This window comes from Hemicordylus capensis, chromosome 15, assembly GCF_027244095.1.
Source record: "Hemicordylus capensis ecotype Gifberg chromosome 15, rHemCap1.1.pri, whole genome shotgun sequence".
Classification (NCBI taxonomy): Eukaryota; Metazoa; Chordata; class Lepidosauria; order Squamata; family Cordylidae; genus Hemicordylus; species Hemicordylus capensis.
In genome coordinates this window covers 2,929,848-2,955,333 of record NC_069671.1, presented here as the reverse complement: position 1 = coordinate 2,955,333, position 25,486 = coordinate 2,929,848, and the positions used below count along the sequence as shown (strand labels likewise).

At 49.4% G+C, this 25,486-nt stretch overlaps 1 protein-coding gene across 9 annotated transcripts in view; it reads right to left on the bottom strand.

Moving 5' to 3' along the window:
- The window catches only part of OSBP2 (oxysterol binding protein 2), a 155,904-nt gene that overhangs the window by 76,920 nt on the left and 53,498 nt on the right, over positions 1–25,486 (bottom strand). For 2 of the 9 annotated variants that reach the window (XM_053279612.1, XM_053279614.1), the window contains exon 1: positions 5,498–5,591. The exons of 3 other annotated variants lie outside the window; for them this stretch is intronic. In XM_053279612.1, the coding sequence (XP_053135587.1) occupies positions 5,498–5,576 (79 nt within the window). In that variant the 5' untranslated portion in view covers positions 5,577–5,591. Of the gene's footprint in view, positions 1–5,497; positions 5,592–14,077; positions 14,276–14,410; positions 14,505–15,166; positions 15,460–25,043; positions 25,184–25,486 lie in introns of those variants that run through there. 4 more of the 9 variants (XM_053279617.1, XM_053279616.1, XM_053279613.1 and 1 more) reach the window with 4 other exon arrangements.

Below are 25,486 nucleotides of genomic sequence, written 5' to 3'. Positions count from 1 at the left end.
GCTTTGCTCCTCTCCCTCCCGGGCAGCCGTGGGGACGGAGCCCAGAGGAGGAGGGCAGGCAGGCGAATGAGGAGATGGGTGCAGCTGAGACGCTCCAGTGGGGGGCAGGCGTCCTGCCAGGCGCTCCGTCACGATGGCCTCCAATGCCAGCCCTAGCTAGGCTGGCCGTTACAAGGAATAGGAAACATAGGAAACATAGGAAACTGCCATATACTGAGTCAGACTATTGGTCTATCTAGCTCAGTATTGTCTTCACAGACTGGCAGCGGCTTCTCCAAGCTTGCAGGTGGGTGTCTCTCACAGCCCTGTCTTGGAGATGCTGCCAGGGAGGGAACTTGGAACCTTCTGCTCTTCCCAGAGCGGCTCCATCCCCTGAGGGGAATCTCTTCCAGTGCTCACACATGGAGTCTCCCATTCAATTGCAACCCAGGGCAGACCCTGCTTAGCTAAGGGGACAAGTCATGCTGGCTACCACAAGACCAGCTCTCCTTGGGAGGTTACTTGGGAGGATCAGATGCCACTGCTTGTGATTGCTGATTTCCGACAGTTATGACAGAAGAAATGGAGGAATCATTTTAATGAAGCCGATTTACAAGAGCAGTTCCCATAACGGACTTCATGCAAGAACCTTTTATAAGAACCGTAAATTGCGGCTAGGGATAATGGGAGTTGTAGTTCAACGGCAGCTAGAGGGCCAAGTTTGCCAAGCCTTGCTCTAGAAGGCGAAAAAACCTACCTGGACTCACCCATGCCCAGCAAATCTAGAAGCTGGTGATGTGGCTGGTATCCTTCAACAACGTATGCATACGCATTGCTAGAAGCAAGAACAGCCTTGACTGCAATGACAAATGACAACGGGGACCACCACCAGTGTCCCCTGTAACCGGGATTCCCAGAGGCTTTTGACTACAACTCCCATCACCCCCAGCTACAATAGCCTTTGGCTGGGGATGATGGGAATTGTAGTGAAAGACATCGGGGAATACTGGTTACAGGGGAAACTTGGCACCACCATATTTTATGCATTGAGTGCCACGATAAAAGTCAGAAAGGACAGCCAGATACCTTGTCCCCTCTTCCCTTCCCTCGCCCTCCGAAGGCAGGACAAACTTTCTCCAGTGGTGCTCCACTCACCTGCCTTTCCACCTTTGTGGAGGGAACGACAGCTGGGTCATTTCAAGTATGGAGCAATGCAACCTTCCGGGCATGCAATGGCTGCGTGACCATTGCTGCCTCCTTGCACATTCCCAACCATGCAGGGAGGAGAACTGAGCTTGTGGCCGCAAGCATGACTGGTCCTTTGCTAAGCAGGGTCCACCCTGGTTTGCATTTGAATGGTAGACCACATGTGTCAGCACTGTAAGGTTTTCCCCTTAGGGGATGGGGCTGCTCTGGGAAGAGCGTCTGCATGCTGGCCTGCAGAAGGCTCCAAGTCCCCTCCCTGGCAGCATCTCCAAGATAGGGGCTGGGAGAGATTCCTGCCTGCAGCCTCGCAGAAGCCGCTGCCAGTCTGTGTAGACAGTACTGAACCAGGTGGACCAAGGGTCTGACTCCACAGAAGGCAGCTGCCAGTGTTCCTAAACAGGGTGGCATTTTGCACAGACAATATGAGTGACTGTACCACATTCCAGTACTTTAAAAAGTAACCCTGCTGAGAAGAGCCATGTTCTTAACTAGTGGTGAAGTTTTCATTAGATCTGGGTACACACACACACAGCCAGCTCTGGACATCCCCGGCTTTGCATGAGCTGCAATTCCATACCTCCACAACAGAGTATGGCTTTGGATGCCAGCACTCAGTGTCCTGAGAAACCCTGAATGAGCTCTTTTTAGACACTGGCAGAGATCACGATTGCACGGCCAAATGGGCCGAGGACAGCGGCTTTTATGAGGTCTAAATTCTGAAGAACGATACGCAGATGCCCAAATTCAATCCCTGGCAGCATCTCCGGGTAGGCCTGGGAGCGACTCCTGCCTGAAGCCTTGGAGAGCTGCTGCCAGTCAGTGTGCTGAGCTAGATGGACCAAGGGTCTGACTTAGTAGAAGGCAGCTTCCCATGATATGGGAGAAGGGCGGTTTTTGCTCAGCTCCTCTCCTCTCCAAAACCCATTGTGCGTCCCTGAGGATCATGTGACCTTCGGGGACTTATTCTCGAGAGGCACAGTGGGCTTCGGAGAGAAGGAGAGACAGATGCACGCTGCTTCTTCCATAGTGCCAGCACAGCATTCGACTGGATCTCAGTGGCCATGCACAGACGGTTGAGCAAGAACCACCACTTTTTAAAGGTACAACCTCAACTACATTCAATTACTACTTTTAAAGGACAGACACTTATTTCTTCCTCCATGACAGCTGAGCATCCTCCTTTCCCTCTCAAATTTGCAGGACTGCAGTAACATTTTCGCTGCACATGCAACTCAAAGGCAAGATTAAGTTGTAATTATATGATGCAGAGATTGCATATGAATGGGAGACTAGAAGTGTGAGCACTGGAAGATATTCCCCTTAGGGGATAATGGGGCCTGCTCTGGGAAGAGCAGAAGGTTCCAAGTTCCCTCCCTGGCAGCATCTCCAAGCTAGGGCTGAGAGAGACTCCTGCCTGCAACCTTGGAGAAACTGCTGCCAGTCTGTGAAGACAATACTGAGCTAGATGGACCAAGGGTCTGACTCAGTATATGGCAGCTTCCTATGTTTCTATGCACATATTTGTGCATGCCAAAAATGCAGTAACACCAGGTTGCCAGGCACTTTTAATCCAAGCCAATATCACTACACATACCTAGCGGTCGCCTAGGACACCAGTTTTGTGGGGGCACAAAAATGCCAGAATATAGCACGGCCAACTATTCTCTCTCCCCCCCTCTCGTTTTGCACATGGCGGAAGAATGGGATATGTCATCCTGCACTCTGCTCCCAAAATGCAGAATCGTCTATACTCCTTGCACCTCAGCCCTCAGTCAACAGCCAGTCTCCTAAGCGGCGCTCTCTCCCCTCAAGATGAATTGCCGGCCTCCGCATTCATTTCCAAAAAGTAACGGTGTCAGGCTGGATTCCTAAATTAGCAGCCGCATCTTTTCCTCTCTGCAGTGTTTGGGTTTTGCCTCCATAAGAGACTGGGAACTCTCGCCCACTGGATCCTCAAACCAGCACAGACTAGTCATCCGCTGGTCATCTGTGGAGGCTTGTCGTTCAGCCTCGTGACTGAGCAGACTTTGCAGCTCAAGTGGAAGGCTGGTGCCCTCCACCCAAAATCAAACTTCACCTACGGCACCAAAAACTCAGCTTGCGATGGGTCTGGGAAGTTACAGGAAGAAAGGATTTAAATCTGCTGGTGCTTCTCAGCCTAACCTACCTCCACAGGGTTGTTGTGAGGAGAAACTTAAGTATGTAGTACACCGCTCTGGTCTCCTTGGAAGAAGAGCAGGATATAAAATGCAATCAATCAATCAATCAATAAGAGAGAAATTGTTTTTTGAAGGTCTCAGGACACCAAGGTTTTACAAGGACATACTAATATTTTTTTTCCTGGTTTTGTTTTAAAAATCATTGCTTTGGAGAGCCAGCAACAGATTTTGGTCAAACCGAGCAATCTTTTACAGTATACTATTGCTAAGAACTGGGGATTGACAGACTGGCTAGCTTAGCGAGTCAACACAGCACTGAAAGAACAAGTCGTTTTGGGTAGCCCATTCATCTATATTACTCAGAGAAAAGAATATCTTGGCGTTTAAGACAGGAAATCCCCGAGCATCAGAATCAAACAAAAAACCATTAGCATGCGCGCGCGCACACACACACACACACACACACACACACACACAATATTTCTGTGATATCTGCACAATATGTTTACTGATTTATGACAGTTTTGGACAGCTTGGAACATCGCCACAGAACTTCATATCCAGAACACCCATCCTCAGAGCATGCAAATACTAAAGCACGAAAAAGAATGGGGTGGCCCCATTTGCAGCCTTTAGGCAAACCGGGGGGGGGGGCATTCCCACAAGTGTTGGAAATAGCCTGCGTGCTCTTGTGCCCATTTTAAGTGGAGAAGAGTCCGACTGCATAGTGGCTACAAGGCAGAGCTGAGGAGCCAGATGTCTTCAGTTCAGATCTCAACCCTGACATCAATGTTCTAGGTGGGCTTTAGGTAAACCAGCGTATCTCAACAAGAATCCCTCCATTTGTGCAAGAATAATACCGCTGACCTGATTTTACACAGTTGATGCAAGCATGGCGTAGCTTTAAAGAGAAAGAAAGAAAGAAAGAAAGAAAGAAAGAAAGAAAGAAAGAAAGAAAGAAAGAAAGAAAGAAAGAAAGAAAGAGGATGGGAAGGGAAGAAGAAAGAAAGGGAAAGGGAAAGGGATGGAAGGGAAGGGAAGAAGAAAGAAAAAGAAGGAAGGAAGGAAGGAAGGAAGGAGAAATCCGGGCGAATCTGGGTGGGCTAAGCAATCTGGGTGAGATGCTTACAATTCGGGTGAAACTCAAAATTCTGGGGGGCATGGCCACTCTAATGCAAGGACACTTTGAGATCCCAAACCAAACTGGCTAGTCCCGACTGAACGAGAACTCAACGAGACAAGACAGTCATGTCAGTCCTTGGACCCCAGACCTACTGTGGATGTGACACTGTCCGTGGAACACTTCCATATACCAAGTAAAATGCCAAGCTTTATTACAGGTTGGGAAGGAGCAAGCCACCGACATGGAGAGCATGGGAGAGGGCAAAACCAGGCCGTAAGTTTGCCTCAAGACACACACCCCTCGACATGCCAGAAAACCCCTTCCCGCATTTCAAATGCCATGTCTGCACATCTCGCAGCCGGACAACTGCTCACGCCTCCTGCAAATGCCACATCTTCCCCTCCCAAAATTCAGGCCACGCTCAAGCCGGCTGATCTAAGATTCCAGGACTTGCCACCTTGGGCCAGCAGTTCAACAGGGGCGCGCTGGCAGGCAAGCAAAAGTGCCAGGCAAAAGTTTGGTGCACGGTGGCGACAGGACACCGGAGGAGGAAAAAGAAGTGCTGCGGCTCTCAGCGGAGTGGAACATGTACAAAGAACCACATCCTTTCCGTTTAGGACATGTGGACCCCCCTCCTCCTTATCCCCTCACCTGTGACAGCGCCATGCGCCTGGCAACTAACACTAAGCCCCACACCAACACTGAGCACGGGTCTGCGGGATGCCTCTGAGCCCCTCTTGCTGGACAGGATCGGGCCATCTTCTGTCTCTTCATCTTCTCTGCACACGCTGAACACGCTTTCCTAGCTGCAATGCCCTCCTTGCTGCAAGATGCAAGGCGAGGAAACCTCCTCCCCCAAAGAACCCACAGTTTAAACACAGCGCACAAATAACCCCCGTGCCCTTTCAGTGCGGATGCCGCCCCCCCCCCCCGCCCCTCGGCTGAATGGATCATGCAGTGAGAAATGCCAGCGGTGAAAGCCGGAAGGGCCCGGCGTGGGAGGCAGGCCTCCAGCGGAAAGCCAACTAACCCTTCTTAATTTTATTCAGGCAGCCGGAGTTGCAGAAGGAGCGGACGGATCCTGTCTCCCAGCAGCCCCTACCCTTCATTCCGGCCGCTGGATGGCTCTGGCAGATGCTCCGGCTCTGGACATGACTGGGAGCCTGAGGTTGGTTTCGTGAAGAAAGAAGGGGGTCGTGGGGGGTGGGGGGGGAGAAGGACACTGATAATATTTAGGAGAGCTCCTGATTCAGCTGCAGCGCTGCTCTCACAGAGGCACAGTCCACATTGCCGATTCTGGCCACCTCCATGCACTGAGCCCCACGGATCTCCCGGCAACCACGCATCAGCCTCATTATACCACAATGCACCACAGCCTACTTCAATGCAAGGCTTAACTCCATCAATGCTGGGGAGACAGGAGGGTTTTCAGGATGGAATTAAGGTGTGGGGGAGAGAGAGCAGCACGGGGGGGGCGCATTGCCCGGCTGTGGCTGCCCCTCTTATGGAGCATGCTGCTTCTTTTGAGAGAGTCACATGAAATAAGGGAGGACCGACGCTCTCCGGGAGGGTGGTTTGGGGAGAGCCCTGCCTCTTTAAATCCGGCTAGAGGTGACTTTGAGGGTGTTTGCCTGGAATATGCACCGCCGCTTTAAAAAAAGATATTAAAGACACACTGATAGCCGTCCCCCGGACACACGGGTATCCGTCTCCTGCATCCCATCACCTTAAACCGCCTGAAAACTAAGCGCGGGAAAAGATGCCCCAGTAATCGTGTTCACCTCTAACGCCACCTCCAAGGGACTGATTCTCAGCCCTCTCCGGCATGGCACATTTGGACTTGCCCAAAACCTGAACATGCAGCTTTTCCCAAGATGGAATCGGACAGGCAGAGAGAGAAAATGCTGGATAAATCTCTGCTCAGCGTAGGCCGCGGCAGCCAGCAAATACCTCCCACAGCAGGAGCCGACCTGCTGATTAACTGGCTTAGAGGTGTGACGGCACCACTAACTACTACAACAAACAATATTTATAGGAATTGATATTCTAGAAGCAACAATCACCATCTGTTTGGTTCGGTGCAGCACTCATGATCTGACATTCCCAGCAAATGTTTATTTGTTTATTTCATTTGTTCGATTTTTATACCGCCTTTCATAAGGCATCCCAAGGCGGTTAACAACAGTTAAAATACAGTAAAATGCCATTAAAATCACATTTAAAACCTTAAAAGCCATTAAGCAATAAAAACCATATAACACCAAAAAATGTATATAAAGGACACCTTTAGGTTAAAAAAAAAAAAGGACGATGCCAGCCTCTGGCTTGCCGAAGCCCCTGCAGAATCATAGGAACATAGGAAGTTGCCTTAGACAAAGTCAGAGCATTGGTGCTCTTCTGCTGAGCTATAGCCCCATCCCCCTAAGGGGAATATCGTACAGCCGGCCTGCAACCCTGCAGAGATGCTGCCAGGCAGTGCAGATAGTACTGAGTAAAAGAGAGGAGAGCCGGTCTGGTGGCAGCAAGCATGACTTGTCCACTTAGCTAAGCAGGGTCTGCCCTGGTTGCATATGAATGGGAGACAACATGTGAGCACTGTAAGGTATTCCCCTTAGTGGGATGGAGCCGCTCTGGGAAGAGCATCTCGGTTCCAAGTTCTCTCCCTGGCAGCATCTCCAAGATGGGGCTGAGAGAGACTCCTGCCTGCAACCTTGGAGAAGCCGCTGCCAGTCTGTGAAGACAATACTGAGCTACATAGACCAATGGTCTGACTCAGTATATGGCAGCTGCCTATGTTAGCTGCCAACTATGTTAGAGCACAGAACCAGGAAATGCATCTCAGGCCCATTGAAGAGCTAATTATAAAGCCATCAATATGCCATTCATTATTAATAGCAACTAATAAAAGCCCAGCCAGATGGAATCACAGACCAGCTGCAGGTTTTTGCTAATGCTGTTAATGGCAGAGATCCGCTACCAATCTGAACACACTGCACCACCCAGCAAAGATCCTCCTTTTCAGGAGTTCATTCAACAGAATGCAGTGGCTTCCGCTCCACAGCCCACAAAGAGCTTGCATCCCACACCTGGCCACCAGTGCCCCTGCTTCCGCCCAGCCTCGCGAGAGACTGCAGATGCTCCGGCCATCTTTGCTCCTCTCCAGAGGGGGCGCAGCGACCCTGCCCACTTGGCTCCTCTCTAACCCTTCCCACTCAGGAAATGGTGCCCATTCTATGAGCTTCAAGAGTGCCACAGAATGGATCTTCATGCCGCTGGGCTCAGCATCTGCTCCAGGACCAGGAACCGACGAACAGGAAGCCTTGGGAATCTTGCAAGACGCCCTCTCTGCACGGCGCTGCTCTTCCACCACCTCACAGGAATCTTGCCTGTGGTGGAAGCTGACATGGGCTCCGACCAAACCCCAAAACCAGTCCAGACAGGGTGGTTTTAAACCAGGGATGCACAACTCAAACAGCCCAGTGGCCAGAACCAACCATGACTTGGTGCCGGGGTGGGGGGGGCGGCCTAAGGTAAATGTTTGGCACATTAATGCTTACATTTCAGGCCTTTGGAATATGCTCCCTGCTCAACTAGAAGCATCTCCTCCGTCTGTTTTCGGGAAGACCCTCAAGACTTCCCTGTTCTTGCAAGCTTTTAATTAGAATTTTAATCGTCTTAATCATTTGTTCTATGTTGTTTTAATTGTGCTTTATGTCTTTTGACCTGTGGTTTTAATGTTGGGATTTGCACACCACCTAGAGATTTACGTATCAGGCGGTATAAAAATATGATTCATAAGAATAACCAGCAGACCCAGCGCACAACATCTGTGCCGGTAGTTTGCCGCCAGGCTTTCCTTCCCCGCCCGGGCTCTTCTCGGCGGCGGGGTTCCGCCGACCGCCTCCTCTCACTTTTCCCTCTCACTTTTTATGGGAGGAGAGCTGGTCTGGTGGTAGCAAGCAGGACTTGTCCCCATAGCTAAGCAGGGTCTGACCAGGTTGCATATGAATGGGAGACTTGATGTGTGAGCCCTGTAATGATACGCCCCTCAGGGAATGGAGCCGCTCTGGGAAGAGCAGAAGGTTCCAAGTTCCCTCCCTGGCAGCATCTCCAAGATCGGGCTGAGAGAGACTCCTGCCTGCAACCTTAGAGAAGCTGCTGCCAGTCTGGGTAGACAATACTGAGCTAGATGGGCCAGTGGTCCTATGTTCCTATGTTCCCTCCCTGCCCGCCGGCGGCGGGTTCCGCCTCACCATGGCCGGACTGCTGCCGCTGCCGCTGCCACTGCCCACCCAACCGGGCTCCTCTCAGTGGCACAGTTCCACCACCCACGGGCTCCTCTGCTCCCCTTTTTTTCTAGCCGCCCCCAGCCGCCGGAGCGGCACCCGCTCCTCGACCTCAGCCTCCGCCTCCGGGCTCCTCCAACTCCCAACCGACATTTGCTGGTGCTCTTTCGGCCGAAGGCTGGAACTCCCACGCAATCTCGCAAGAGTTCCACCAGGCATCCCCACGCATTATATAGATGATAATAATAATACATTAAAATTATTAAATATAAATGAAGGCAATTATTAGTTACCCATTAAACTTATTTATTTATTTATTTATTACATTTTATATCCCGCTTTTCCTCTGAGGAGCCGAGAGTGGTGTACTACATACTTAGATTTCTCCACACAACCACCCTGTGAAGTAGGTTAGGCTGAGAGAGAAGTGACTGGCCCAGAGTCACCCAGCAAGTCTCATGGCTGAATGGGGATTTGAACTCAGGTCTCCCCGGTCCTAGTCCAGCACTCTAGCCACTACACCACGCTGGCTCCAATGGTGCCAGCTTTCCATTCTTTCATATGAATGAAAACAATTATTAATTAACCAGAGCATAAAATCTCTCGTATTCAAGCTGAACTAGACTCTACAGTTGCTGCAGAGTTCTCCTCTTGTATGGTTAAAGTGGATCAGTTTCAGTTTGTGACTCCTGAGGAAGTGGACAAGCTGCTTGGGACACTTCGCCTTACTGCCTGTCCTCTTGATCCTTCCTTGCCCAGCAAGGCTTATACAATCTAGCAGGGAGGTCACTGGAGAGGGTCTTGTTGAGATCACAAATGTTTCTCTGAGGGAGGGCAGAATATCTCAAGGATGCAATTGTTAGACCCCTGTTGAAGAAACTTGCATTGGATCCCTCAGAATTAGGAAATTATAGGCCTGACTCCAACCTCTCATGGGTGGGCAAGTTGACTGAGAGGGAGGTGGCATCTCAGCTCCAGGCAGTCTTGGAAGAAGCAGATTATCTGGACCCATTTCAAACTGGCTTTCAGGCAGGCTACAGGGTTGAGACAGCCTTGGTTCAGTCTGCTGGATGATCTCCAATTGGGAATTGACAAGGAAAGTGTGACTCTGTTGATCCTTTTGGATCTCTCAGCTGCTTTTGATACTATTGACCATGGTATCCTTCTGGCTAGCCTGAAGGGGTTGGGAGTGGGAGACATATTTGCAGTGGTTCTGCTCCTACCTCTCAGGTAGGTTCCAGACGGTGTAACAGAGAATGTTGCTCTTCAAAACAAGCGTTCCAGTATGGAGTCCCCAAAGGCTCCATATTTTCTCCAATACTTAACATCTACATGAAACCACTGGGAGAGATCATCAGGGGATTTGGTGTAGGGTGTTATCAATATGCTGATGACACCCAAATCTATTTATCCATGTTAACATCATCAGGAAATGGCCAACTTCCCTAAATGCCTGCCTGGAGGTGGTAATGGGCTGGATGAGGGATAACAAATTGCGACTGAATCCAAGCAAGACGGAGGTACTCAAGAAAGGTGCTCCAGGCCTCTGATCATCTGGTTTGCCCTCTTCTGCACCTTTTCCAGTTTTGCAGTATCCTTCTACTTTAGGAATGGTGACCGGAATTGTACACAGTACTGTGAGCTATCCCCCTTTGGGGATGAGGCTGTAGCTCAGTGGAAGAGCATCTGCCTGCTTGCATGCAAAGGGTCTCAGGTTCACTTCCTGGCTGCATCGACAATACTGAGCTAGATGGACTAATGGTCTGACCTGGTATAAGGCAGCTCCCTCTGCTCTTGCGGATGAACCAGAGATGGAACTGAGCTCTCCTTTTTCACATTCAACTTACTCCTACCAGCTGCCACAAATATCCCCAATTTGACTTCTATTGACTTTTTGCCTGCTGAATCTCTAGCTTGCTAATGACTGCCGTGCCTCATTTTCCATTTCTTATGCTCTCTTCCAATTAATGCCAGAAGCTGACTCAAATAGCCCTTGGTACTTTGAAAACATAAGGGAGAGCAAGCTTGTTTTTCTGCCCTTTCTCGACGCCTTTGGTGCAACCTGAGATTTTTGTACCAAGCATAGCTGAACCTCATTAAGTTTGACTGGCATCTTCCCATTCCTCAAAAGTACAGAGTAGTTTTTTTCATCTTGCCTCTTCTCCTCATCTCTTAAACACACACACCTTTACCTAATGAGCAGACTAAAGAAGAGTTCTGGTGAACTCTAAAGCTTGCTCACTTTGCTGTCTTTTAATTAGCCCTAATAAAAGTATTTTCTTACTGCTGTCACTTTTGGATTTTTTCTCTAAGGGACCAAAGCAGTGACTTGTGGTTTCTGCCTTCTTACCTAGCCACCTAAAGGCACAGTGAAGAAATGACTTGACTAGCAAGCCAAAGGTTGCCAGTTCGAATCCCCACTAGTATGTTTCCCAGACTATGTGAAACTCCTATATTGGGCAGCAGCGATACAGGAAGGTGCTGAAAGGCATCATCTCAGACTGCACAGGAGATGGCAATGGGAAACCCCTCCTGTATTCTACCAAAGACAACCACAGGGCTCTGTGGGCGCCAGGAGTCAACACCGGCTCCAGGGCACACTTTACTTTATCTGCAGGGACCCTCCCCTAGTATGGTTTTCATTTGCATTTAGTCATCGGACCATCGCAATAAACCCAAACAAATTATACAACATGCCCCTAAATAGCACACAGGCACAAATTAAAAATAAAAATACAATAATCTAGAAATACAACAAACAGATTGCATAATTCCATCTTATTTATTCATTATTTCTCTGTGTAAACTGCCCTGAGCCATTTTTGGAAGGGCAGTATAGAAATTGAATAAATTAATGATGACGACAATGATGATGATGATGTATACTAATAAAATAGAACACAGGCCCTATTAAAACTGCAATTAAAAAAACAACTACTACAATTTGGAATCTACCCAACAAGCCACAGAATCTTCTTTCAGGACCTCCCTCTAACATTAATCACTGACGATAAAAAAAGAAAAAAGAGGTCTTTTTTGTTATATATTTATCTTGACAACACAACAAATAACACACTGTATTCTGGGCAGGCTAGCATGGACAGTCAGGAAAACAAACCAATGGATCACAGAACAAATCAATTACAGTGCTCACACATGGAGTCTCCCATTCAGATGCCAACCAGGACAGACCCTGCTTAGCAAGGAGGACAATTCATGCTTGCTACCCCAAGACCCTAACAAAAGACAAAAGACTCGCTTCTCTCCTAAGCCCTCTGCCTGTGTGCCAGGAAAGGATCTGAGAGAAGGGGAGGGGGGATTGGTGGAGACCCCAAGAAACAACTGGCTAATGAGTCAAGCCTGAATTTGTAGATCCTTGCTAAAAAAATAATAATCCCCCAAACCAACTGTGTGTCACGTGGATCAATACATACTGATGGCATGGAAGAGATGTTTGCGATGGTTTTGATGAAAGGCGGTACATAAATTTGACAATAAATAAATAAATAAATTTGGGTTGGCATGAAGAGGTGGCGAATTGAGACCAGGCTTTGATCATCAATGTTCTCAAAGAGCAACACAAGGAATTTCTTCCACATCCGCTCCACATGCCGCCGAGCCGGTGAACAACAAGCTATTCAGAAGCACACAGTGCCTGTTGCGATGTCTGTATTTAGAAGCAGCATATTAAGCCAAACAGCATGCAGACCTTCACTCTTATTTTTTTTCCCTGGGACCACTCAGATCCTGACAAGCAGCAGCTCAAGAAAATTTCTCGCTCCCCTGGTATTTCTCTGGCTGGATGCAACCAGAAAGAAAGTAGCTTTACTGGCACTCTAAACGCAGGCTAAAACGAGAGCACAGAGCAGTGCTTACCAAGTTAGACCAGGGGCTCTCAAACGTGGGACACCCCACGCCCCCGATGCTGTGAGACAGCAGCTCCCATCATGGGGAACAGAGCTGGCCTTAGGAACACAGGAAGCTGCCATATCCCGAGTCAGGCCCTTGGTCTATCTAGCTCAGTCTTGTCTACCCAGACTGGCAGCGGCTTCTCCAAGGTTGCAGGCAGGAGTCTCTCTCAGCCCTCTCTTGGAGATGCTGCCAGGGAGGGAACTGGGAACCTTCTGCTCCTCCCAGAGCGGCTCCATCCCCTGCAGAGGGGAATCTCTTCCAGTGCTTACACATCATCAAGCCTCCATTCATAAGCAACCTGGTCAGACCCTGCTTTGCTAAGGGGACAAGTCCTGCTTGCTACCACCAGACCAGCTCTCCTCTGTGGTACTGAGCATGGATTTCCCCCTTCGCTAAGCAGGGTCCACCCTGGCTTGCAATGGCATGGGAGGCGACATGAGTGAGCACTCTAAGATCTTCCCCTTAGGGGATGAAGCTGCCACTCTGGGAAGAGCAGAAGGTTCCAAGTTCCCTCCCTGGCAGCATCTCCCAGATAGGGCTGAGAGAGACTCCTGCCTGCAGCCTTGGAGAAGCCGCTGCCAGTCTGGGTAGGCAATCCTGAGCAAGACAGACCAGCTGGGTCCATCTAGCTCAGCAGAAGGGGTCAGACTCAGCAGAAGGCAGCTTCCTGTGTTCCTATGATCATCCCCAGACCATCACGGCTAGGATGATGGGAGTTGTAGTCCAAGCGCATCTAGAGACCCAAGGTTCAGAGCCCCTGCATGAGACAAATGTCTTCTTCCCCACCTCCACCCCAAAACTTATTGGACTAGTTTGCTTTCTGCAAAATGTTTATAGAGTGTCTCTGCGAAACTAAGTTCAAAACCCAATGCTTCTCAGAACAAATGCTCCTTGGGGTAATGCCGCTTTCTTCTCACAATTCCCACAACCTAGTGATCTTCACGGATTTGCTCCCAAGACCACACACCCCTTTCGGAAGACAACACAGCAGCTACCTTAATTAAAATCAATGCTAAGAGTACAGCAGCCTTTGCTTCCATTAACTCAAAGCCATGGCCCCTGGGTTGCCTTGTCTTTCTCCCGCCGACCCCCAGCAATTGTAGAAGGCCATCATTTCTACTTGCTTTCAGAGCCTTCCTAGAATATTGACACCGTGTTCTCGGACTCCACTCCTCCCTCGGCCTCCAAAGCTGCCCCCTTCATATGACAAGGTAGATTCCAGGAACACACTCCACAAGATTCTTGGCAGCACAGATGAGAAGTCGTTTAAAAAGCTAACGTGCCCCACGGATCATTTTGCTGTCTCATAAAGGGCCTGTCAGTATTGCACGGCATCTCTCCAAGATTCGCTCGCCGGAGAATCGGTCCTGGTGTGCCCGAGACCCCTCAGGACCCTCCCAGGGACTCCGTACCTGCGGAAACGGTCCAGGGCGGGGACAGCTGGTGAAGGGTGTTTAAAGCGCCCTGCTCTGAAGAAGAGGAAAGTGAGGGAGGGCTCTCTGGGAGGAGAGAGCATGTTGCTGCTGCTGCTTCCAGCACAGGGACAGTTTCTCCTCTGCTGCAGGAAGTACCAACACTTCCGATGTCTTGGCTGGCGGGTGAGGGCACCAGCTCCTTCTCCACCCCCAATAATGCCCGTTTCCCAAGCTCCCACCCAAGCCAGCGGCATCAGCGTGTCCCACTTCCTTCTCTCCTTCCCTCCCCCCGCCGCCTCCTCCCGCCCCCCCCCACCAAGCCTTTCTGACCTTGCCACGTGATGGAGATATCGCTCTGATGGGGCCGGAGGCAGAGGTGACCCATGAGGTTAAGGCACATCTCCCCCATGGGTGGCTGGTGGGAGAGGGGAGGCTGGGGGGAGGGAGGCCAAGGCGTGTTCTTGTGCAGTCCAGCTTCGCCGAGAGACTGGGACTGAAGTGCTTACTCAGAGGCACTGCCCAGGCGGTGGGGGGGGGAGCTAGGATCGCCTCTACAGAGAAGGGAAGACACACAAGGGGTCCTGGCCAAGGAACACAGCACTGCCTGCATCCCACCCCCCATGCACACACACACACACACAGGGCTGAAGCTCTGCCTTGCCGTTCTCCACCCCGGGAGAAATGTGCCACCCGCCACAGCTTGGGCAAAAGGAGACCTCCCAGCAGCTCGGAGTTGTGAACCCCCACCGGCTTCCTCTGCCCACCCTCCAAGGTGAGGAATGGCCGTTGGAGCAACCTGGCCTGGAAGAGAAGGGGAGGGCACAGGCGGAGAGCACCGAGGGCGGTGAGGGAAGGGGCACTTCTTCTCCTCCCGGACCTCCTCGCTGCCTGTAGAAGCCAGGCAGCCCCTTCCTCCTCCCCAGACCGCCTCCCTTGCTTCCCCGGTACTCTGCCCAACAGATGCTCCTGGGTCAGGGGGGAGAGCTGGAGGGGGGGGGCAGACCTCCCCCTTTGTTTTGCTCTCCCAGGAGGAGGTGCTTCGCCAAGCGGGCCACAGGGACCGCCCTCCACGACCCCTCTACTCACCCGGCGGGTCCTGCCTTAACAGCTGCAGGGACAGGGGGCAACTCTCCACCCCAAAGCTGCAGGGAGTTACGGCAGCGGCGGCGGCTGCGTCCGTCTCTTCCCCACCTCAGCTCATCGGCATTGCTTGCTGATACATCCAGGCAAAGCCAACGAGGCTCTCTGGCCAGGGCTCAGCGGGCGGCTCGGATCAATCATCACCCCAGAGAGCAGCCGCCGCCGCCGCCTCTGTGGCTGCCAATGCTGCCGGGGGCGGCCATCTGATCAGCACCACGGACAGCTGCCAGTTGGGTCTTCCAAAGAGCCCTGGTGGGCACCTGCTTCAGGGGAGAAGACTTCCTGGGCTGTCAGGCGCTCTGCTGGGCACCGGGCAGCCCCACCCACCCCAGCACCCCCCCCTCCCGGTTCTCCGAACATCACACCACTCTGGGAAATCTGGACTGGCAGGAACGGCGCCAGTGCTTTTCCTGCTGTTTCGTCCTTCGCCTCCCCATCCACCAAGCTCACCTAGGGGATTCACAGCCAATTAAAGCTGGCCATCTTTTGTACACGAAGTCACATCCAGTGAACTATGAAGGCGATCTGGGCACACCGGGCTGGCATTGCGGATGCCTCTAACATATTTTCAGGGGGAGGTTTGCCACATCTTGGAGTCAACACAATTTTACCTGTGGTTTTGCAGGGCACCGTCACCATCTGGGGACGTACAGATGCATACCCGAGACCTTTTTGAGCCGTGTGCATACACACAAAAATATGAAAGCCTGCCCTTGTCGTAAATGAATGCCTGAATGTGTAATGCCAATTATCTATCTACTTATGGTGTATTTTGAAGACATCATTTGTGCAAAAAGAAGTCATGCTTGCCAATTATCTACAGATAGCAAATTTGCCATACACGATCCTGTTACTGAAATTAGTGGGATGCATTACTTTTAAAACCTGAATAAGCTGAAGAGAAGGTTTATTTTGTAATTTTTAGAAGAAATTCTGAACATAATAATCAGATTTTAACTGTTATTGTTCGCAGGTTTTAACACTCAATCAGTTCAATAATTCAAAAACCGACATCATGCCCAAGAGAAGCAGAAGATCTTTCCCAGGGGCAAATTTACTAGGATTCAAATTTACCATACATGGCAATTGTTCAATAAAATGACTTATGTTTGAAGTTGAAATCTTACAGATTTCAAGCTGTCCTTTTACTTCCCTTTTGCAAGCACATTAATAAAAATGTGCTTGCAAAAAAGGTTTCTTTACCTTTTCTAATCTACCCAAAATGACTTTACTAAGTCAACTAGGGGCCTCACTGCTTGTTTAGTATATTTGTATACCACCTCAAATGCACATCTCTGGGCAGTTTACAACAAAAATAAGTTAAAAGGGGTATCAGAGCATTAAACACAGTTGGAAACAAGTCACAATGCTACAAATCTAGTTAAAAGCTTGGATGAATAAATGTGTTTTGGGGTTCTTGTGAAAGCTTCAGAGGTGAAGAGGCTCTTATTTTGGCAGGGAGTGCATTCCAAAGCCTCGGGACAGCCACAGATTGGACCAGTCCCTGAGTAGCCACCAGTCCAGGGACAGAGCCACCATTGTGCGGACGGGTCCAAAGAACCCAGCCCCCACATCCCATGGGGCTGCCCATCTGGCCCCTGCATCTGACGCATGGGGTGTGGCCATGTGGGGAAATGGGCCTGTGCGGCCTCTGTTTCCCCACATGGCCACACCCCTTGCATCTGACATTACACGCAATGGGCATGGCTAGAAGGTCTAGGGGCCACCACCGCCGCCGCTGGCTTCCTGCAGGCCTGCACCAGCCAAGCCAATGACAGCCGCAGATGGATCTTCCAATCAACCCTTATTGAAGTGCTGCCGATATTTCAGTATAGCAGAAAAAACAATGCGATACTCACACATTTATACTGGCATCATCCAATCAACATAATACGCAAGGTATCAATATATATCAAGACAAAGGGAGTAGGGAAGCACCACACAGGTCGACAGGGCCAGCCAGCCCCTGCTCCTTTGGCATGGCCAACTGAGTTACAGGATTGGACCACTCTGGTATTTTGGCTTTGAGGTCACAAGCCCTCCTCTGTAGTTTTCACTCAAGATGCTACTGGTCCCCGAGGGTCCTCAACCACGTACCCATGGTATCCATGTAGTAGGACATAGAACATAGGAAGCTGCCTTATACCGAGTCAGACCCTTGGTCCATCTAGCTCAGTATTGTCTTCACAGACTGGCAGCGGCTTCTCCAAGCTTGCAGGCAGGCATCTCTCTCAGCCCTCTCTTGGAGATGCTGCCAGGGAGGGAATCAGGAAATTTTGCATGCAAGCAGGCAGATGCTCTTCCCAGAGCAGCCCCATCCCCTGAGGGGAAGATCTCACATCACTCATGTGTAGTCTCCCATTCATATGCAAACCAGGGCGGACCTTGCTTAGCAAAGGGGACAATTCAGGCTTGCTACCACAAGACCAGCCACCTAATGGCGCAGCAGGGAAGCAACCTGCCTAGAGAGCAGGAGGCTGTTGGTTTGAATCCCTGCTGGTGTGTTTCCCAGAATATGGGAAATGCCTATACTGGGCAGCAACAATATAGGAAGATGCTGGAAGGCATCATCTCATACTGCGCAGGAGATGGCAATGGTAAGCCCCTCCTGTATTCTACCAAAGACAACCACAGGGCTCTGTGGTCGCCAGGAGTCGACACCGACTCGACAGTACAACTTTATACACATCTCTAGGCAGTGTACTTGGTCTACACGGTGTTTTGTCCCTGTGTAGCAGAGTTATAATCTTGCCGTCCTGCTCAATTCAGAGATGGCTCTGTCAGCAGTTTATACTTCCGTCATCGCCCCGCAGGGGAAAATAATAAAGTGGGTTTTTATTGCTGTATTGTTCCTTCTCCACTCCTTGCGCTTCCCTCCAGACCTTCTCTCTTGGGCTGCAAACATGAATTTAAATTTGTAGCCAGGAGCCTTATCCTGAGAAGGGGCAGGGTGCCATCCTTCCCCCCAAAGAAAGGAGCCTAATTTCGCCAAGATGACCCGCTCAAAGACTGCTCGTGCTGCGCATGCTCTAAATCAGGGCCACACAATCTTGGCCCTCCAGCTGTTTCTGGACTACAACTCCCAGAATCCCCAGACACAATGGCCAATAGGAAAGGATGATGGGAGTTGTAGGCCAACCTGTGTAGGAGGGCCAAAGGTGTGTAGCCCTGACATGGCTCAGTGGTAGACCATCTGCTTGCATGCAGAAGGTCCCAGGTTCACTCCCTGGCAACATCTCCAGGTAGGGCTGGCTGGGGAAGACTCCTGCCTGCAACTTGGGAGAGTCACTGCCAGTCAATGTGCACAATTTTGAACTGGATGGACCAAAGGTCTGACTCGGTAGAAGGCAGCTTCCGATCTTCCACATCTTCCGGCAGAACGTGTTGCTTGGAAAAAAAACACCACAGGGTTCCTACCCGGCGTTTACTTTGAAAGAACAATGCAAGGAAGTTTTGGGGAGCAAGCTGGTCCTTCACAACCTGCTGCCAATTCTCCCCACTAAAAGCCGTCGATCCAGAGTAGCTTTTAAACATGCCTTTCCAAACTGCATTCAAATCAGTGATCCTGAGGGCAGAAGGAGAGAGGAGGACCAGTCTCACGGGGGCATTTGCAGGCAAGAATCCAGTGGGATGTGGACTCTTCCTGCCTACATGCTGGTTCTCTTTTGCAGGTCCACTCCCCTGCCCTACATTCTCTCAAAGATGCGTTTGGGAATATCCATTTGCCAAGGTGCCTGGCTCTCCCCGCCTTTGAGTGAGTCGCTCTTGGTAGGATTCTGGCCTCGCTACTCTTTCATACCGGGTGGGAGGACCTCCTGCTAAGCCCCTTCTCCTTTTCCCTGGGCAGGGGCAGCAGGCAATGTTGCCTAGCCTGCCCTAAGGGGAATATCTTCCAGCGCTCACATGTCGTCTCCCATCCAAATGCAAACCAGGGCAGACTCTGCTTAGCCAACTCACGAGACCAGCTCTCCAATCCTAAGCAGCAGCTACATGATTCTATAAATCCACACTTTCCTCTAATGTGCAGCACAAAATAAACATAAGAAGTAACCGTTTGCAGTTTATTTGAGGCGTGATGGAGAAGAGGCGTGTCGGGCCAGCTTAAAAATCCGCCAACCCAAGCAACAGGCTCCGCAGGGCCCTCTTAAAAATGCTGTAGCATCTCCTGTAAGTGGCAATACTGCAGTTTTGAAATCCAGTAAACATGCAGTCTGTGTACACCATAAAACAGCACTCATAAATTATCTGGTACAAGTAAGAGCTGGGTTGCTGTTTTGAAGAACTGTCTGCTGCAGCTAAGCTGCCTCCTGCTGCTGCATTCTGGTATGGCTTCCATCCCTGATTTACATCTGCACACCTGTGGAACACCCACCCAGATGCTACTTCCAAGGACTGGCTCTGAAGCGAAAATGATTAGTTGTACATAGGACAGTCTAAGAGGATTGATGGCAGAGCACGCAAAAGCGGCCAAGGGTTTCCTCTCCTCATTCCTGGTTCTTCAAATATTGCTCTTGCATGATAGACAAATAGGTTCCCCACCACCACCACCACCACCACTCCCCTTTTAGAAAAACGGCAGCTCCTTACAGAGGAAATTCACAACACGAATGAGTGTATGTCATTGAATATCTTTATTCATTGACTTGTGCCTAGTTTCCTTTAGCTGGAAGTGATTCGTTTGGTGATACACGCTGAATACAGATATGGTTGTCAGGTTTTTTGAAAAGCATCTCTGGAAACGCTTTGAAAAGTGCTCCCTGCTAAAATAAGAGCCTCCCCATCTCTGACAACTTTTAAAAAGTCTTTAAAGACGCACCTATTCACCCAGGCTTTTAATTAAATATTGTTTTAACATCGTTTTAAAATGTTGTTTTAAAATTTTAAATTGTAATGTTTTAACTTTTTATTTTTTATAAATAAAATGTATTTATTTTTATTGTTCATTCATTCATCCATTCATTCATTCATTTTGTTTTAACTACTGTTTTAAGTTTTTTGTTGTCATTTATTTTAACTAATGTTTTAGCTTTTTTGTTTGCTTGTAAACTGCCCAGAGACGTGACTTTTGGGCGGTACAGAAATATGTTAAATAAATAAATATAAATAAATACAATTCATACCCTCCCTTGCAGAGAATCAGCAGGGGGTCACAGCCACTAGTGCTAGAGCAGAGGGTGGGGAAAACATGCGCATTTCACACATATTTTAGCAGCCCCAAACAGAATTTGAGCATCAATGAGCAGCAGACATAGAATCATGAGTAGTGTGAAAAGTGAAGCAAAATACACACTGCAAGAGTCAACTGATGGCATAGTGGTTAGAGTGTCGGACTAGGACTGGGAAGACCTGAGTTCAAATCCCCATTCGGCCATGAAGCTCACCGGTTGACTCTGCGCCAATCATGTATCTCTCACAGGATTGTTTGTTGTGATGATAAACATAACCATGCACAGCGCTCTGGGCAGCATATAAATTTAAAAGTCCCTGGTGGCGCAGTGGTAAAACTGCCGCCCTGTAACCAGAAGGTTACAAGTTTGATCCTGACCAAGGGGCTCAAGGTTGACTCAGCCTTCTATCCTTCCGAGGTCGGTAAAATGAGTACCCAGAATGTTGGGGGGCAATATGCTAAATCGTTGTAAACCGCTTAGAGAGCTTCCAGCTATAGAGCGGTATATAAATGTAAGTGCTATTGCTATTGCTATTGCTAAAAATAAAATAAATAAAAGCAAGGTACAGTATCATGTCATGGCAATCATTAGTGCAGTGATCTTCACTATTTTTCAAGCAGAGGTCACTTTGGCAAAACCAAAAAACAACCCTTGCAGTTTGAGATCCATTTCCCATTGTGCTGACTTCTGCACAGTACTGCACTTTACTGAGTGCGAGGAGAACCCTTTAAGAGAGAGGGAGCCCTGGGTCGGAAGAGTACTGGGAAGGGAGACACTTCCCAGCACTTCCAAGATGGCGCCAGGGCTCAAGAGGGCTCCAGTTCCCTTCAAGAAACCCCACTGTGATGGGCAAAGCATAGCCCTGCATGGGGAAGATGGTCACCTCCACACGCTGCTGGGGGACTGCCCAGAGAACTCAGCTTTGCCAAGGCTTCACACAGGCCCAATAAATACCATTAGGGTTTGGGCTAACCCTAACCACCTTGCAGTAAGGAACACTACTATAAGGGACAGTGGTGGTCTTAAGCTTAGAGGACGTAAAGGATTTTTAAGGAGCTGATCTGTGGTAGTGAGCATGAATGGCCCCCTTTGCTGAGCACCCTGCAGACCCTCTGCACCGTGAGAGATTTCCCCTTAGGGGATAGGGCCATCGCTCAGTGGGAGAGCATCTACTTGATTGCAGAAACTCCCAGGTTCACTCCCTGGCATCTCCAGGTAGGGCTGGAGAGTTGCTGCCAGTCAGTGTGTTGCTAGAACCAGGGCAGCTCAACTTCGGCCCTCCTGCAGATGCTGGCCTACAACTCCCATAGTCCCTGGTTATTGGCCACTGTGGCTGGGGATTATGGGAGTTGTAGGCCAAAAACAGCTGGGGGGCCAACACTGAGGAGGCCTGAGCTAGATGGACCAATGCCTTGGCTTGGTATAAGGCAGCTTAGGGACAGAGGAATAGGAAGCTGCTATATACTGAGTCAGACCATTGGTCTATCTAGCTCAGTATTGCCTTCACAGACTGGCAGTGGCTTCTCCAAGGTTGCAGGCAAGAATGTCTCTCAGCCCTATCTTGGAGATGCTTTCAGGGAGGGAACTTGGAATCTTCTGCTCTTCCCAGGACAGCTCCATCCCCTGAGGGGAAGATCTTCCAGTGCTCACACTTCTAGTCTCCCATTCATATGCAACCAGGGGAGACCCTGCTCAGCTAAGGGGACAAGTCATGCTTGCTACCACAAGGCCAGCTCTCCAGTGTTCCCAGTTAGATCTATCCCCCATGAATTGGTCTTTCAACAGCTATTTGGAATGAGAACAAAATGGAATCTCCATAACCAAACTAATGAGATCTCTAAATACTACATGCTTTGGCCATTATGGCTGGGGATGATGGGAGTTGTAGTCCAACAACACCTGGGGGCCCACGCTTGAAAACCCAGTGTCCATGCATTTTCTGCAACCAGCAGCATCCTTTCCTGGTGGTTAAATATAAGATCTGCTGGAATTTCAGACTCCAGATCCTGTGCTCTGCAGCACCGCTAAACAGAACTGGGCTCTGTGCAGGAATGCAGCCTTGCAAATCCATCACTGGGTACAGTTACGTAGAGGCTCAGCCTAGCCTAGGTGCGCTGACCAATGTTCTCCCAAACCTGGCTTAGACTGCATGACCTCTCTAATTTATTTCATTTGTGTGAGGAATGAGTTTTGTTCTGGGCACCAGTATCAAAGCAGTGAGTGCGCACACATATAATCAGAGTGGGACCTTTCTGCGTAAACCTGAGCAGGATCTAAAATTAACTGAGCAGACGTCCAAAACCGCATGAGCACACACACGTGCGCACGCTTTAAAGGCAACACTGAGCCCAAGTAAACGTAAGTTGCCACACACTTTCCACAATTAACATCTGATGCTCCCAGAAGGAAGAGGCCCATTATGCACTTCAGCGATAAAAAGCAGCAATTTGTAATCAAGGTAAGGTAGTGATCAAGGCATGCTAATGACGAGAGGTTACAGATGTAGATGCAATAGTTCTTAGAGGAGAAATCTGACCTGATTCTCTCCTCTCCAAATCTCAAGAGTCTTGCTTCTCCCTTTTGGAGTGTTTTTCAGACATATGGCAGGGATAAGTGCGTGTGGTCATTTGCCTTGCAATATGGCCATAGAGAATTGGAAAGGTCAGTCAGTAGGTGAATAGCTGGAGACCTGCCTTTTCTCGGGCAAAAGATTCATCTTCTCAGCTGCACTAGAACACCCTGAAGAATGTGTGTTTCTCACTTGTTCTTCAGCAGGACAGCTGGCAGCTGGGATGAGAAATCACAAGTAACAGAGGCTAAAGCATAAGTCTCTGAAAGTGCACCACGTGAATTCATACCGGTGGCTGATCCGTCTATTCTAGCTTTAGTTGATTCATCCAAGCCTTGGCCATCTTTTTTTGGATCTAGGAGTCAACCCAAAAATTCAGGGGCTGGACAATGGACACTTGAGAAAAAAATTTGGACTGAGTAGTGGACGATGTGGAGGGAGGTAAGTGGGGGCTTCTCTTTGTTTCCTTTACAAGCATAGGAACATAGGAAGCTGCCATATACTGAGTCAGGCCATTGGTCCATCTAGCTCAGTATTGTCTTCACAGACTGGCAGCAGCTTCTCCAAAGTTGCAGGCAGGAGATTCTCTCAGCCCTATCTTGGAGATGCTGCCATGGAGGGAACTTGGAACCTAGATGCTTTCCCCAGAGCAGATCCATCCCCTAAGGGGAAGATCTTACAGTGCTCACAATTCTAGTCTCCCATTCATATGCAACCACAACAGACCCTGCTTAGCTAAGGGGACAAGTCATGCTGTCTACCACAAGGCCAACAACAAGACTGCCTGAGACAAATAAAGAGTTTATTCAATGACTACCACTGAATATCCTAGTCCAGGCACCATATTTACATTTTTAGGCACCACAGTTCCCTGGCAACTGTGATTTGTCAAGCCTTGGATTCACCTACCAGTTAACGCTTTCACTCTAGCATTGACCCACTTTCCCCACCAATTTTTCTATCCCTACGCTGCATGCTTCGATCGGCTCTTAACATAAGACGTATACGGCTTGGGAAGCAGGCTTTATATGAACCAGAGACCCCACAGGCTGGGCTTAGTCCCTACAGAATGCCATTCTATTTTCTCCCACCAGGCAAGTCCTCCGTGACGTCCTCAGAAGTCATGACAGAAAAGAGGGAAATCAGGTGGGTCAACTTTTATGCACACTGATGCTCTCGTCACAACCAGAGCAGCCTAGACAGATGAAAGCACAACGTGGCTTCATTTTAAGGACACTGACAAAGAGATACTGTAGATTCTGCATGGCACAGATATGAAGTCCTGAGAGAAGAAACTGAAGAATTAAGGGCAAGTGCCTGCAGCTATGAGATGTTTGTTTGGATCTCCAGTAGCTCCAGTTAAGGAATAGTGGGATATTGGCCTGAGGAACCCCATGGAAAGGTCCCTTGGCCTCTTAAAGACCAACCCATAATAGGTAACTTTTCACGGGAGAGAGCCCATTTTGTAATATGCACATCCAGTTATAGTTTCAAGAACTGCTGCCAGGGCTAAATGTACCACGTCTGACCATACAAGGTTGTTGTTGTTAATTCGATTTCTATACCACCCTTCCAAAAATGGCTCAGGGCAGTTTACACAGAGAAATAATAAATAAATAAGTTGGCTCCCTGTCCCCAAAGGGCTCACAATCCAAAAAGAAACCTAAGACAGACACCAGCAACAGTCACTGGAGGGCTGCTGTGCTGGGGACGGAGAGGGCCAGTTGCTCTCCCCCTGCTCAATAAAGAGAATCACCACGTTAAGAGGTGCCTCTTTGCCAAGTTAGCAAGGGTGCTAATTTCACACATCTCAAAACTGAATGCAACAAGATACGCTTTTGACAGCATATGCGGGGGCAGGGGGTGTGTGGGATTACTTCAGAAGTCGGAAAATCAACACATTTATCTGCATATTCCAATTTTTGACTATGCAAAAAAAAAATTCAGATTTCTCCTCTTGTGCCTCTGCAATCAGGGACAGACACACAGACCAACCCCATTTCCCACCCCCTGAGATTATCCACGGCTGCACTTCACACAACCCGATCCAGCTTTTTCAATAAAATAATAACAAAAGAGTCCTTACCTGCTAAAGGGTTCGCCAAGGGGCACCAATGTGCTCTGCAGAGGGCACTCCTGGCAGGGTGGCTGCTGGGAAAGGGGAATTCCTCCCACCCCAAATTATGAACCCTTCAAAGGAGAACAGATGCCCTGCATATCCAAGGCCGAGCTTTTTTCTTAGCAGCCAGGCTATAAACAGTTTCTCCACTGAACATCCACACGGAAAGAAGTACAGGGAACAGATCCCAGTGCCTAACAAGGAACCTTCACGCTCGGGGAGAATACTGAAGGCCTCCCTCCAGCAATCAATCTCAGCCTCTTAGCCTTCAAGACTTCAGACATAATCCTATTCCAACAGGTTTAGCCCGTGGACTGAGGGTATGTTTTAGCTAATACATCTAAGCATCCTTCCTTGGCTTTCTCGGGCTTCAGGGTCACCAGGCAGCTGATTATGGGATGAAGCCACCT